The 13,653-nt window shown below is 51.2% G+C and overlaps 1 protein-coding gene across 7 annotated transcripts in view; it reads left to right on the top strand.

The window, feature by feature from the left end:
- Tmem63c (transmembrane protein 63C) overlaps nt 1–13,315 on the top strand; it is a 64,271-nt gene extending 50,956 nt beyond the window's left edge. For 6 of the 7 annotated variants that reach the window (XM_070028988.1, XM_070028995.1, XM_070029004.1 and 3 more), the window contains 10 exons: nt 482–635; nt 1,805–1,911; nt 2,900–2,986; nt 3,460–3,525; nt 4,346–4,508; nt 4,683–4,788; nt 5,186–5,353; nt 7,360–7,469; nt 8,802–8,873; nt 10,821–13,315. In XM_070028988.1, the coding sequence (XP_069885089.1) occupies nt 482–635; nt 1,805–1,911; nt 2,900–2,986; nt 3,460–3,525; nt 4,346–4,508; nt 4,683–4,788; nt 5,186–5,353; nt 7,360–7,469; nt 8,802–8,873; nt 10,821–11,021 (1,234 nt within the window). In that variant the 3' untranslated portion in view covers nt 11,022–13,315. The remainder of the gene's footprint in view (nt 1–481; nt 636–1,804; nt 1,912–2,899; nt 2,987–3,459; nt 3,526–4,345; nt 4,509–4,682; nt 4,789–5,185; nt 5,354–7,359; nt 7,470–8,801; nt 8,874–10,820) is intronic. The other variant, XM_070029028.1, reaches the window with a different exon arrangement.
- Nucleotides 13,316–13,653: the final 338 nt, after the last annotated feature.

The raw sequence follows: 13,653 nt of genomic DNA, 5'->3' as shown, positions 1-13,653 counted from the left end.
CTTCAACAAACCACCAGAAAACCAGAAGTGATGCTGTGGCTCCTGTGGCTCAAGTGGTAGAGTGCTTGCCTTGAACTGAAATGCTGACGGATGGTGCCCAGGCCCAAGTATCATTACCACCAAAAAAAAAAAAAAAAAAAAAAAAAAAAAAAAGGTCTCATGGACTTTCCTCCCCAAGCTGGCTTCAATTACTGATCCTCAGATCTCAGCCTCTCGAGTAGCTAGGATTACAGGTGTAAGCCACTGGCATCCAGCTTGGGGAATCATTTTCTGGTGTTTTGCCCTTCAGCTATGAGATAGACTTGAAGCCTTTACAAATAGTGTCACAAGAGGAAATCCCAGGGCATAGACTGGACCCAAGGGTTCACACTGGACTAAGACAGCCTGGGCCCAGAGTTGGCATTCAGGAAAGAGCAAATGGTCTCTCTGAGGGCTGAGACCCAGGGTGCTAAATATGTCCCCCTCTTTGGTCCCTCCCCAGGGAACACCTGTCCATCCACCGTTTCCATTGGTGGGCCCGCTTTATTGCAATCAACACCTTCCTCTTCTTCCTCTTCTTCTTTCTCACCACGCCTGCCATCATCATCAACACCATCGACATGTACAACGTCACCCGTCCCATCGAGAAGCTGCAGGTGCTTCTTCTGCTCAGGCCAAGCCTTGGGGGCCCCAGAGATCAAAGGAAGAACTCAGGCGAGGAGGGGGTGGGGGTAGGGCTAGTGGAATGGATGACAGGACCCATAGGACACCATTCTGATGGAGGTAGAGTGGTGCCAGAGACAGGGCAGTGCTTGCTGGGCTGTAAATGGGATGGATGTGGGACATTGCCCACCTTAGGGCTGGATGGCAGAGGAAAGGGCGAGTGGAGGAGATGCAGACAGATCCTGGGGGGAGTTTGGTGGAATGGGTGGTCCAGTCACTGTGGGTTCCGAGGGCTCTGCTCCTTCAGACCAGTTGGAGGTGGGCATAAGGTAATGGCGGGTGTGAACAGCTCTCCTCACAGAGCTCCCTTTGGGCTGAACGTTCCTGGGAGGGTTGAGGGTGAGAGGAAGGAGGTTAAGTCTTAGCACAGTGCTTGCTTAGAAGTAGGACCTGCAGTTGAGTTTCCTCCTTCCCTCCCCTCTATTCACCTGTAAGAGCACTCCCTGAGGTTCAAGGACATCTTCTCACAAGGCAGGCTGAAGATGCATGGGCCCAGGTCCCCAGTGCTGGTCTAATGAGCTAGAAGGTTCCTCCTTCCATTTACTCCCTTTCTTGTTCTCAGCACATGCATGCATGCATACACACACAGACACAGACACACACACACACACACACACACACACAGACACAGACACACACACAGACACACACCACCTTTAGTTTCCTTCATCAACTACACAATAGGCCCCAGGCCACACAGCAGTTGTGTATTCTGCTGGGGACTCCATCTTCACCCCCCTCCTCTGTCTCCCCACACACAATTGTGGCAGCAGCATCTCCCTGGACCACAAGCCATGAGTTGGAGTCACAGCAGCTGGTGATGGCAGGAGGGTGTGAAGCTGCTAAGGAAATCTCAGATTGACCCCTTCTGTGACCTCAGCATAGAGACTCCTTGGGGATTCCACTTCATCTTGTCTGACTGCCTCTGTCCCTCCCTAGCCTAGTAGACTCTTGGGCAGGAAGATGCATGGGAAAGACAAGTCTACTCTGCATGGACTGAGCTGGAGGCAGAAAGGCAAGGGGAAGGGAAGGGGGCTACAGGCAAGGGGAAATAGCTCCATGCACTGATATCTGTCTTGCCCTCCCTGCTCTCCTCCTACAGAGCCCAGTTGTGACCCAGTTCTTCCCCTCCCTGATGCTCTGGGCCTTCACAGTGATAATGCCTCTGATAGTCTACTTCTCTGCCTTCCTTGAGGCCCACTGGACCAGGTGAACTTGAGGTGGGGGGCAGGGGAGGGTCTTCTCTCCTCTGGCTCAGCCTTTTCCCCTTCTCTAGCCCCCAACACCTGGCTCTGGTGGTTCCCTTCTGGTCTCAGGACCACAACTGCCATGGGATGGTTTTGATACCTAAAACCGACAAGTGTTTCTTTGTGGAAAAAGGCACTGGATTGTTTCTGGGTCTCTGGCCTTAGGGATACTGATTAGGGGGCCACCATCTAAGGGGAGAGAGACCCAAACCAAGCCCTTTTGGGGCTGCTCCCTCAGCCCCTGCCCCTTCCTGTTGGAATTCCTGGCAGTGCTAGGGATTTGAGGCAGAAGACACAGGATGAAGACTTACTTGCAGAACATCAGGTAAGCAGTTAAGGTCATAGTAGAGGGGCCAGAATTTGATCTGACAGTTGATAGATTTGGACCCCACAGTGCCCACATTTTCAACAATCAGGTTTTCCATTTGATCGCCCTAATACTTCTATGTTTATAACTAAGTACTTAGTTTGTAACTAAGTTGGGTACAAAGTATTTTGCTATATCCTGGGTAAGTGGCACCACTGCTTTGGCCTAAAAGCTGCACGGATCTCAGAAATTATTAGTCCCTACACTCCAAGTTCCTAATAGCCAAAAGGTTTGTACTAATAGAAATCTTTACTGGCCTATCCTCTGGCCAAGAATAAGGTTTATATTGATGACTGGTTATTGAAATTCTTCAGGGATTCTGGGTATTGTTACTAATGTATCCATGATACAAAGTTGTCAAGTAGACATCATGAACAAACCTTCCATCCCTTTCCTGTGCTAGGGAAGACATCACTAGTTGACCCTACTATTCTTCTATTCTTTCCTGCTTCTCACAGTGCACCAGGAACACTATTAGTTTCCTAGCCCAAACAGGAGATGCCATTGGTACGAACTATTGAGAGTTGTCTCTCCTTTTCCCTCACCCTCTCATTGATTGACATCTCTCTTTATTTCCTCCTAGATCGAGTCAGAATGTCATCATAGTGCACAAATGCTACATCTTTCTGGTGTTCATGGTGGTCATTCTGCCCTCCATGGGACTGACAAGGTATACCTCACTCCCAATTACTGCTCCTGTCTCAGCCCAGCTCAGCCTTGACTTGAAACACATTCCTCAAATGACAGTCCTACTCATTGTGTGCACAGCTTGAGCCAAGTATCACAAACTCTTTAACATGTCATCCCTGAATTCTATCCTAGCTGAGAACGTAAGTCCTGCCCACCAGCTGATTGACAGCCCAAGGGAGAAGAATGTAGTCACTGTGAGGGAAAAATTCAGAAGAAGGAGAGAGAGCAACTGTTAGAGAATTGGAGGCTTTGAGCTGCCAGAAGGCAGAGGGTTAGGGACAAAAGTGGGCCGACATGAAGAAGGAAAAGGGCAGTGTATACTGGCAAGCTACCGTCAAGCAAGGCTCTTTTGCAGTTTGACAAGGAAGGAAAAGACAAAGAGAAACTGAACCGTAGGCCTTAATGCATTCATTGTGGTTCCTTAACTAAAGGTCAGCTTTGTTCTTCTTCCAGTTTGGATGTCTTTTTCCGCTGGCTCTTTGACATCTACTATCTAGAGCAGGCATCCATCCGGTTCCAGTGAGTACTCTCATACATATGTATATACCAGGGCCACAGAGTAGGGGGAGGGGAGGGAGAAGAGGGGGAATCCTGAGTGCCACTGAGGAGGGGTGTCTTCTCCTGCTAGATAGCACCCAACCCTTCCTGGGTTGCAGGCCCCTTTGGCAATCTGGGGATGCCAGGGACTCTTGGGACTGTTGGGAGGAGGAAGTTACCCCAAAAATGTTTCTTGTTTTTATTTTGTATTTACTAGTACTGGGGCTTGAACTCAGAGCCCAAGCACTGTCCCTTAGTAGTTGTTTTTTTTTTTTTTTCACTCAAGGTTGGTGCTCTACTACTTGAGTTATACCTTCACCTCTGGCTTTTTAGTGGTTATTGGAGATGAGTTTCATTGGCTTTCCTGGTTGGCTTTGAACTTCCTCACAACTCAGCCCTCTGATTAGCTAAGAATACAGACGTGAGCCACTGGCACCCAGCGTGCATCTGTTTCACAAAGGCTGTCCACCTCTCTGCTCCGAAGGGCTTCCATTGAGTGACACATCATGTGTCACTTTATGATAGGGACACCTTCTATGAACTATAGCTGCAGGTTGTGCACGGTTGTACAACCGTTGTAGCATATACTTACACAAATTTAAGATCACTACAGCCTCAGGAGGAGATACGGTCTTACAGGACAGTGTCACGTGTGGCTCATCAGCAACTGGAACATGACTATGCAGTGCATGACTATGAAATTTTCTCTCCCTCTGTGCCCATCCCTCTGCCGTTTCTCTTTATCTCTCCTCTTCCCCTCTCCTCTGGCTTGCCACTGCCTTCTGCTCATCCCTCTGCCCAGGTGTGTGTTCCTGCCAGACAACGGTGCCTTCTTCATCAACTATGTGATCACGGCAGCCTTGATTGGCACAGGTTTGGACCTGTTGCGCCTGGGCTCACTCTTCCTGTACAGCACCCGCCTCTTCTTTTCCAGATCGGAGCCAGAGAGAGTCCACATCAGAAAGGTGAGAGCCAGTCCTCACTTGAGCATAGCCTTCAGCCTCTCCTGGGAGGAGGAGACCAAAGAGGAAGCATGGAGGGATCCGAGGAGATGCCTCTTAGACCCCAGGATTGGCCTAGGAGAAGCCATAGAAGCAAAGCCGGGGGGACCTCGGGCTGACCCCTGACTTCTGCCCCAGGACCAGGCTGTAGACTTCCAGTATGGGCGGGAATATGCATGGATGTTGAACGTCTTCAGCGTGGTGATGGCGTACAGCATCACTTGTCCAATCATTGTTCCTTTCGGTAAGTCATTTCCCAGGCCTGCTCAGGGCTGTCCATCTTCAGACCGGGAGGAGGAATTGAGCCCCTCAGCCCCAGCCCCTGCAGTACCAGGAGTTCTGGGAAAGCCTGCAGTGGGGAAGTGCCTGGGGTAAAGATAAGACATGGAGGTTGGATAACTGCTACCAAGATGTTTTATTAAATGAATGCATGAATGAATGAACTCACCAGGCTAGCAGAACTGTTTTTAGGGGGAAGCTGTTAGCTGTAGAAGTCAACTCTGCAAATCTCCCCTGGTCTACATTTGGTTCTTGCTACACAGGGAGCCTTGAACGTGACTTCTGGTGGTGTGGGGAACAGCATAGGTCTCAGCACCTATTAGAGTTGCCACTGAATGTGTCTCCCACTTCTGGCCTTGCAGGGCTGCTCTACTTGTGCATGAAGCACCTGACGGACCGCTATAACATGTATTACTCCTATGCACCCACCAAACTGAACGAGCAGATCCACATGGCCGCAGTCTACCAGGCCATCTTTGCACCACTCCTGAGTCTTTTCTGGATGCTCTTCTTCTCCATCCTACGACTAGGTGGGTACAGCTCTGAATGTCTCAATACCAACTCTGTTAGAGGACAAAAGTCCAGGGGGATTGAGCAAGATGTTGCTCATCAGACTCATCCAAGTCCTCTGGATGAACAGAGCATGTATTAGTCTTGCAGAACTTTGAGGCAAAAGAGAGGTTCCAAGTGTACGGATTTGGATTTAGATCAGAAATATTTTATTTTCTCTGGACCTTGGTGACTCACACCTATAAATCCTAGCTACTCAGAAGGTTGAGATCTGGGGCTGGGAAGGTGGCTCAGAGTAGAGCGCTTGCCTTGCATGCATGAGGCCCTGGGTTCGATTCCTCAGCACCACATAAGCAAAAAAAGAATAAAGCCGAAAGTGGCCCTGTGGCTCAAGTGGTAGAGTGCTAGCCTTGAGCTGAATTGCTGAGGGACAGCGCCCAGGCCCAGAGTTCAGGCCCCACGACCGGACCCAAAAAAAAAAAAAAAAAAGAAGGTTGAGATCTGAGAATCACAACCAACCCAAGAAGGGAATTCTGTGAGACTCATCTCCGATTAACCACCAAAAAGCCAGACATGGAGGTGTGGCTCAAGTGGTAGAACATGAGCCTTGAGTGAAAAAAGCTAAGGGACAGCACCCAGGCTATGAGTTCAAGCCCCAGTATACACACACACACACACACACACACACACACACACACACACACACACACACACACACACACACACACACACACACACACACACACACACACACACACACACACACACACACACACACACACACACACACACACACACAGATATTCCTTCATTCTAAATCTGTGGAGATAGTGGGTGAAGAAGGAAGGGACACACAATTCCCAGTCACAGTTTTGCCTCTGTCATCATGGCAGCTATAAGCATTCAGCTCTGTCACTTTCACAGAATCTCCATTTATTGTCACTGCCAATTTCTTAGCTTGCTCACTCTCTGCTCTTGCTTTTTGCTACCTATCAATTTTATCCTATAACGTCCTTTACTAAAGATAAAAGATGGCACATTTAGTGCTGGTGGCTCATGCCTGTAATCCTAGGTTCTCAGGAGGCTGAGATCTGAGGATCGCAGTTCAAAGCCAGCCCGGGCAGGAAAGTCTGTGAGACTCTTATCTCCAATAAACCACCAGAAAATTGGAAGTGGCGCTGTGGCTCAAGTGGCAGGGCACTAGCCTTGAGCTGAAGAACTGAGGGACAGCATTCAGGCCCAGAATTCAAGCCCATGACCGACAAAAAAAAAGATGGCACGTTTAGTGCTGGAGGCATGGTTCACGTGGTAGAGCACCTGCCACATGAAAGACCACATTTCTATCAAAATAGAAAAATAAAGACCAACACTTGTTACTCACAATCTCTTTTGCTCCCAGACTCCTTCTAGGCACGTACTTTGGGGAGGGGAGCAAAATGAGAGAGGGAGGGTGTTTTCCAAAATCCTGACCATCTACATTATAACCTTCAGTCCTGGATTTGGAGTTTTTCCCTATTATATTCTGGGCAGAACGTACAGAATTGCCTTACAAACTTGTGACCATCCACATTATAACCTTGCCATTAAAAAGAGGCAAAATATTACCCCATGAAACAAAGGACTTGAGAATTCACCTTCCAGTGCCCAGGTTAATGGAGCCTCACAGTTTGGGCTTGTGGGGAGAATGGGATCAGAGACTGGGATCAGGGGAAGAAATGAATTTCCAGGGACCATCGTCACAGAGGGAACTGACAGGCCAAGGAACACGTGTTCCCTGGGCACTGATGTGGACATTTAAGTCAACCAAGGTGTCAAATTCTAAACTGGTCAAATAGAATAAAGGGATTATTGTCATGTCAGGTCTTTTGACTGCAGATGTTCTCCGAGGGGAGTAGGCAAAGGTCTCTCCAGTGTCCCAGGCTGAGATAGTCCCCGAGACATCTGCCAATCATCTCTGCTGCCTGACTTCCACCCATGGCAGTGGTGCTTGAACTCCACGCCCACAGCCTGTTCTTCTCCTTGGCAGGTTCCGTCCATAGCATCACCTTCTTTTCCTTGTCCACACTTATGGTTTCTATCGTAATTGCCTTTTTTGGCACTTTTCTGGGACGGCTTCGGGCAGGCCATGAATATGAGGTGAGTTGCCAGCTTGCCTTTTCTTCACTGGTTCTACTGAGTCTTGAGACACAACCTCTTCTGGTTTCAGCACCCAGAGGGTCTGAACTTCTCACAGATTGTGTGCATGTGTGTGTGTGTCTTCTCTTTTTCTGCCCTTAGATACCACCTTCAAACAGCAGGCATGTGAGTCCAGTCCAGCCCCTGAGCGGGCAGCGTTGTCCCAAGGGGCTGGAGGACTGGGAGCAAGGATAGAACCAAGTGTGGGGGGGAGGGGTAGCTGACAATGGGACAGTGGCTTAGGGCTGGATGGACAGTCATCTTTTCACTTTCCAGAATCCCAGCTATTGAACTGGTGTTTTTCCATGATGCCTTTGGCCCTTTGACCAAGGAATTTAATCATTGGTCCTCCTGGAGAAGAGAGCCCAGCATGTTCTCAGACATGGTGGTGATCTGCAGTGGATTAACTAACTTTTGACTCTTTATGGTTATGTATTTCTTTTTCTAGTTAACGTTCTGGTTTTCTCTTGACAACAGTGAATTGTTTCCTTTAAAAAATATGAATGTAACTGGGCGCCAGTGGCCCACACCTGTAATCCTAGCTACTCAGGAGGCTGAGAGCTGAGGATCACGGTTCAAAGCTAGCCCAGACAGGAAAGTCTGTGAGACCCGTATTTCCACCAGAAAACAGTGGCACTGTGGCTCAAGTGGTAGAGCTGAAGAGCCTTGAGCTGAAGAGCTGAGGGACAGCACCTAGGCCCAGAGTTAAAGCCCTACGACCCACCAAAAAAAAAAATGTACATAGAGAAAACAAAGTAGATAGAAGAAATCTCTAGTATCTAGGGCTCTGGACACAAAAACTCCACTGCCCTCTCTACCTGGCTATCTTGCTCCATCACCTGGCTGGAACGCCAGGCTGGTAAAAGGTCAAAATGATGACCTCCCCCACAGACAGTGTTGGATCTGGTTGTCCAAATGTCACTGGAGAGGAGGAGGGAGGGAGTCTAGACCAGAATAGTTTGTGGCTCCTTCCAGGTACAACAAGGAGACATCCTAGAATGAAAGATGACAGGTCAAAGCAAGCTCATCTTTGAACCCCAGTTCTAACTCTTCATACTTCTTCCATGATGATCCTTGGGAACTGAGTATTCTAGAAGGGACTCCTAGTTTCCCAGCCTCCCCCTGTCCCTGTGGGGATCTTCCCTACCAGCTGGAAATAGAGAAGGTTGAGTGCCCTGGTAGGAGTCAAGAGGCTCAGATGTGGGGTCCAGACCCCTCTGGATGTGGGAGGGAGGGGACAGAGAGCAAACCCCCCTCCCATCCTGTGACCCACCCTCTCTCTCCCTGCTGCAGCCAGAGGCGGAGGAGACAGAGACCGTGTTTGACATGGAGCCAAGCAGCACGTCCTCTACCCCGACCTCCCTTGTGAGTCATCACCCTCACCTCCCCCAGGTCAGGAGGGCGGCCCCTGGGGGGATTGGCCCACTCCAGGGTCGCTGAGAGGCACCAGCCCTTAGTTCCCACCTATAGCTCTGGGTAGGGCGGGGGGCGGGAGCCGGGCCCTCTGGGCTCCCTCCTCTGACCCAGGAGGACTTGGCCCAGGTCCAAATGCTGCCTTGGCCCTGGCTGAAGAGTGGGGAGAGAAGGAGAACCAACATTTACTCGTCACTCAGTAGAAGGCACTCACACAGGAGGCAGTCAGAGAGGATAAACTCCGTCACGGGGACCTCGGAGTCAGAGTCCTCAGTCGTGTAGACACAGGAGCAAGCTGGGGCTCAGCCTCGGACCCCAAGGCTGCCTCCGCAGAGCTGTGCAGAGCTGCAGGGAGCTATTAGCGGATGCACCAAATGGTAAGGCAGGGGTAGTCCTGTATACACGAGTCCATCAACCCGTGAAAAGCCCAGGCCAGACCCAGTCAGTTCCTGGCAGGCTGGCCATGGGCTGCCATGCCCACAGGGCTCTCATGGATGGACCGAGTACTCATATCCCTGCCACAAGCGTCAGTGTAGAAGCACCAATATGTGTGCCAAGCTGAGTACCAACCAGGTAGACTGCACATAGGTGCCAGGTGTCTCAAAAGACAGGGAAAGGGTTCTCAGAAGAGGGAATGTGTCATGTGACTTCAGTACTGGGAGGAAAGGTTGCCAGGATGTGGATGTAGTAAGAAACAGTGGAGAAAGAATAAGGAAGAGCCTAGAGTATAGGGGAACCAAAGACAGAGAGTTTGGCTTTCTTTAGTGGTGGACAAAGCTGGGTAAAAACACATAACCAAGCTAGGCAGTGACTCACATCTGTAATCTTAGCTACTCAGGAGGCAGAAATCAAGAGAATCAGGTTCAAATGTAGCCTAGCCAAAAGAATTAGTGAGATCCTCATCTCAGTCAAATAACCAGGCATGGTGGTCTTCCCAGCTACATGGTAGGTAGTCTCATAGGATGATCAAGGTCCCCAGCTTTATCCAAAATATGTGACCCTTCCTGGAAATAAAGCAAAAGAGGGATAGGGACATGGCTCCAGTTGTAGAGTCCCTGCCAAGTAAACACAAAGCCAGGGGTTTAAATTCTACCACCAAAAAAAAAAAAAAAATGTAAGGAAGAAGTGCTTTACAAAAGCAGAGATAAACATAGCAGACGGACAGGCCCATTCACATGCACAGATACAAGACCTTACACAAAGGAACCAACTGTGTCTGAAAAGGGAAGGGGAGAAGAGTAAGACTCACAATAGGAGTCTCCTGCTTGGGACCTTTTCAATGTGAGTATCCTCAGGGCTGTTAAAAGTGACTTACTAGCTGGGCATTGGTGGCTCACGCCTGTAATCCTAGCTACCCAGGAGGCTGAGCTCTATGGATCACAGTTCAAAGCCAACCCAGGCAAGAAAGCCCATGACACACTAATTAACCACCAAAAAGCTGGAAGTGGAGCTGTAGCTCAAGTGGAAGAGTACTAGCCTTGAGCACAAAAGCTCAGGGATTGTGCCCAAGCCCCAAGCTCAAGCCCCAGTATCAGCACACACTCACACAAAAAAAGCGCACTCACTTTGGAATGAAGGTCTCCCTGGGCGCCAGCTCAATGGGGACCCAGGTCACTCTTCTTGGATTCAGCCAGACTGGAAATCGTGAATGGATAAAACACATTCTGAAGAATTAGGAATGGACTAAAGTGAGGAAACCTGCCACTAAACTTTGGTTACAGGAGCTTGCAGGCAGTGAGACCCTGTCTTGTAGCCTGGGAGCAGGAGGGATAGGTGGGATGCAGCTTCTGGGGAAGGAAGGACCTATGGCTTGGAGGCGGGGCATGCAGGGAGGAGAGGATGTACCCTAGGCCTTGCTCCAGATGTGACTTTGCTCCTTCTCCTCTCTATCCTGAGCAGCTGTACATGGCCACTGTACTGCAAGAGCCAGAGCTGAACCTGACTCCAGCCTCCTCCCCAGCCAGGCACACCTATGGCACCATGAACAGCCAGCCGGAAGAGGGACAAGAAGAGAGTGGTTTGAGGGGCTTTGCGAGGGAGCTGGACACGGCCCGGTTTCAGGAAGGGCTGGAACTGGAGGGCCAGAGCCAGTACCACTGATCAGGACTCCAGGACTCCAGTCAGCGGCCCTGGGAGCGCTTGGCATGGGGAGGAGCCAAGGGGGTGCCCTGGGCCTCTCCTCTCCCACCTGCAGACTTTGGGAACTCCTGATTGAAACATCTGCTGTCGCTATGGCCATGTGGTGACCCCACACCTACCGACCAATGAGAATGGGAGGTGCTGGGCAGTGCCTAGTGACCCCAGGATAGGGTGGAGGAGATACTCACCATGTTCTGGGAGAGGTGGCTCAAGCCCAGGACACAGGCACTGAATGCTAGGGGACTTGGGTGGGTCATGATGAAGGCGTGCATAAGGAAGAGGTGGGAAGGGGCCCATCAAAGACTCTGTGGGGGTGGAGTGGGGAGCGTGGGGTGTCCAGGCTCCAGCTGCCCATCAAGAAGTTTCTGCTGCTCTGGGCCCTAGGCCTCTACTGACAGTCTGAGCAAGTAAAGATACACGAGCTGAGCCTCATGGACAAGATACAGGTGACTGTCAGCAAGGGTTTCCCCACCGGGGCTCTGCACCAGAAGTCTCTGCACCAGACCCTGAGCAAGGGGTAGCTGAGACCACAAGCCTGGGAAGAGGTGACCGAGGCCCTTCCTGTTCCTCTGCCCCTTGTCAGATGTCCCCAGGAGCAGCAGGAACAAGGTCCTCTTTACCCTCACATGGGTAGTGGTCACTTGGGCTCATTAAAGAGACCTGCATGCTTTGTGGTAAAGGAAACCATGGCTAATTCTTGCTGGTTGCTGCAAGGTGGGAGGAAGAGACAGAATTCATGGAGGAGTGGGGGCGGGGGTTCTCTTCACCAAACTGTCCATAGTGGGAAGCCAGACACACCTCCCCTATCCTTAGATATAAATGAGATTTTCCCCAAAGCCCAGGAGGTGATCACGGAGAATGTCTCCTGCCTCCCACCCATCTGAGTGCCAGAGCCCAGCTGCCCAAGATGGCGGCAGCTCAGGGTCACATACCCAGGTTTCCAATGGAAGGCATGGGCCATCCCCTCCCCCCTCCCCCTGCAAGCAGGACCCTCTCACTCCTCTCAGGGTTGCCCTATCCCCTGCACTGGGACCCACCTCTGTGACCTCTCATGTGGCCCTAGCTCAGACACTGCAAAAGATGCCTCCCACAGCTGTCACGAGTGTGTCCCCGTGGGTGGGTGAGGCTGCTGTCCCAGGGCTGCCTCTGCCTAGAGGCTGTAGAAGCTGGGTCCTGAACAACACTGGTAACTCTTAGTGCTTCTGCCACAGCTGGGAGTAGTACCAACTCCTGCCTGGAACCCTGGAACCAGTTCCAGCTGGAGTCTCAGAACCACATGAGCCAAGTTGCCTAGAGTCTGTGAGCTCCTAAGCCTCTTGAGTTCCCTTCTCCAGAGGGGTAGGCTCCTCTGTGCTGCCTGCCTGCTACAGGTGGGCCCAGGCTCACCTGACACACTTGAGTATCTGCAGCACATCCCAGGCATGTGGCTGCCCTAAATGAAGGTCACCTAGGCCCCTGCCTCTGCTCCTACCTTCATTCTAGAGGAGAAATAGGTGTGTCATGCCCCTGGGCTTAGCCCCGTGGTCCCACAGGACCCCTCCCCCTGGAATTTCATCTTTTTGTGGCCCAGTGGTCAGGGAGCTCCACCTGCCTGGCCAGATCCGCTAGCGTGGATTGTAAAGTAGGGGTGTGGGTTTGCTGCCAGAGGCTGGCAAGGGCCTCACCTTTCTGGGCACTCGTGCGGCTCTGTGGATTGTGGCTGCTGGCCCCTCACCCCCACCCTCCACAGACCATATGACAGGACGGCTGGAGACGTCTCCCTTGAATGTGAATCAAGTGCAGCCTCGCTTTGGGTGTGAATGTTGGGAAAATGGCAGACTATTTCTTTGCTCATTCCACAGACCTGGGGTCGCCAACACGGTCCTGCCCATCTGTCTGGGCCTCAGCCTCCAAGAGTCACTGGTGAAGGGGGACAGTGATCCTCATGCACACACCACATCTGGGCCCTCTCTGGGCATGCCTCTCCCACCTGTTCAGCCCATTGATCTCTGCCTACCACCCTCCCACATTACCCCATGCCACAGCCATCCATCCCCCTCCTGGGGACCCAGAATGGTCTGGAGACCTAGAGGGCTCCCCACAGCAGTTTTTGAGCAAACCCACCCCTGCCCTCCATCCCCCAGCTGCCTCTGGAAGCAAAGTGCCTATCAGCAGCATTGCATCCTCTGGGAGTCCTGGAGGGGTTGTAGACTAATGGCTCACCACTACTAAAGGAATGTGCCAGAATGCTGAACCTTCTTGTTATCAATGCTATGACTGTGCCTTGAATAAACAAGTCCTCCCAACCTCTGCTAGCCCGTGCCTCTACGTCTGGGCCAGGCCAACAGGCCTTTCTTCCACCCAGAAAGAGTCAGTGTTCCCAGGTCACCAGTCTGGGGTGACACACCTCACCACATAGCTTTTACCCCAGGGATAAAGCTACCTTCTGGGATCTTCTCCGACCCTGATCCCAATTTATAGCCTGCTGGATAGACAGCACATGGCTGCATCTCTCTGCTGTACAGTAGTAAAAATAGTCTGTCTTTGAGCCTGCCCATAAAGCCAGAAGCGCAGCTTTGCCTTAGGCCGCTGGGCCCCCTGGGCAAATGGTGGA

Source organism: Dipodomys merriami, unplaced genomic scaffold (assembly GCF_024711535.1).
Source record: "Dipodomys merriami isolate MVZ:Mamm:240054 unplaced genomic scaffold, mDipMer1.0.p SCAF_1, whole genome shotgun sequence".
Classification (NCBI taxonomy): Eukaryota; Metazoa; Chordata; class Mammalia; order Rodentia; family Heteromyidae; genus Dipodomys; species Dipodomys merriami.
The sequence above is the reverse complement of the archived record's forward strand: the minus strand, read 5'-3'. Positions and strand labels throughout refer to the sequence as shown.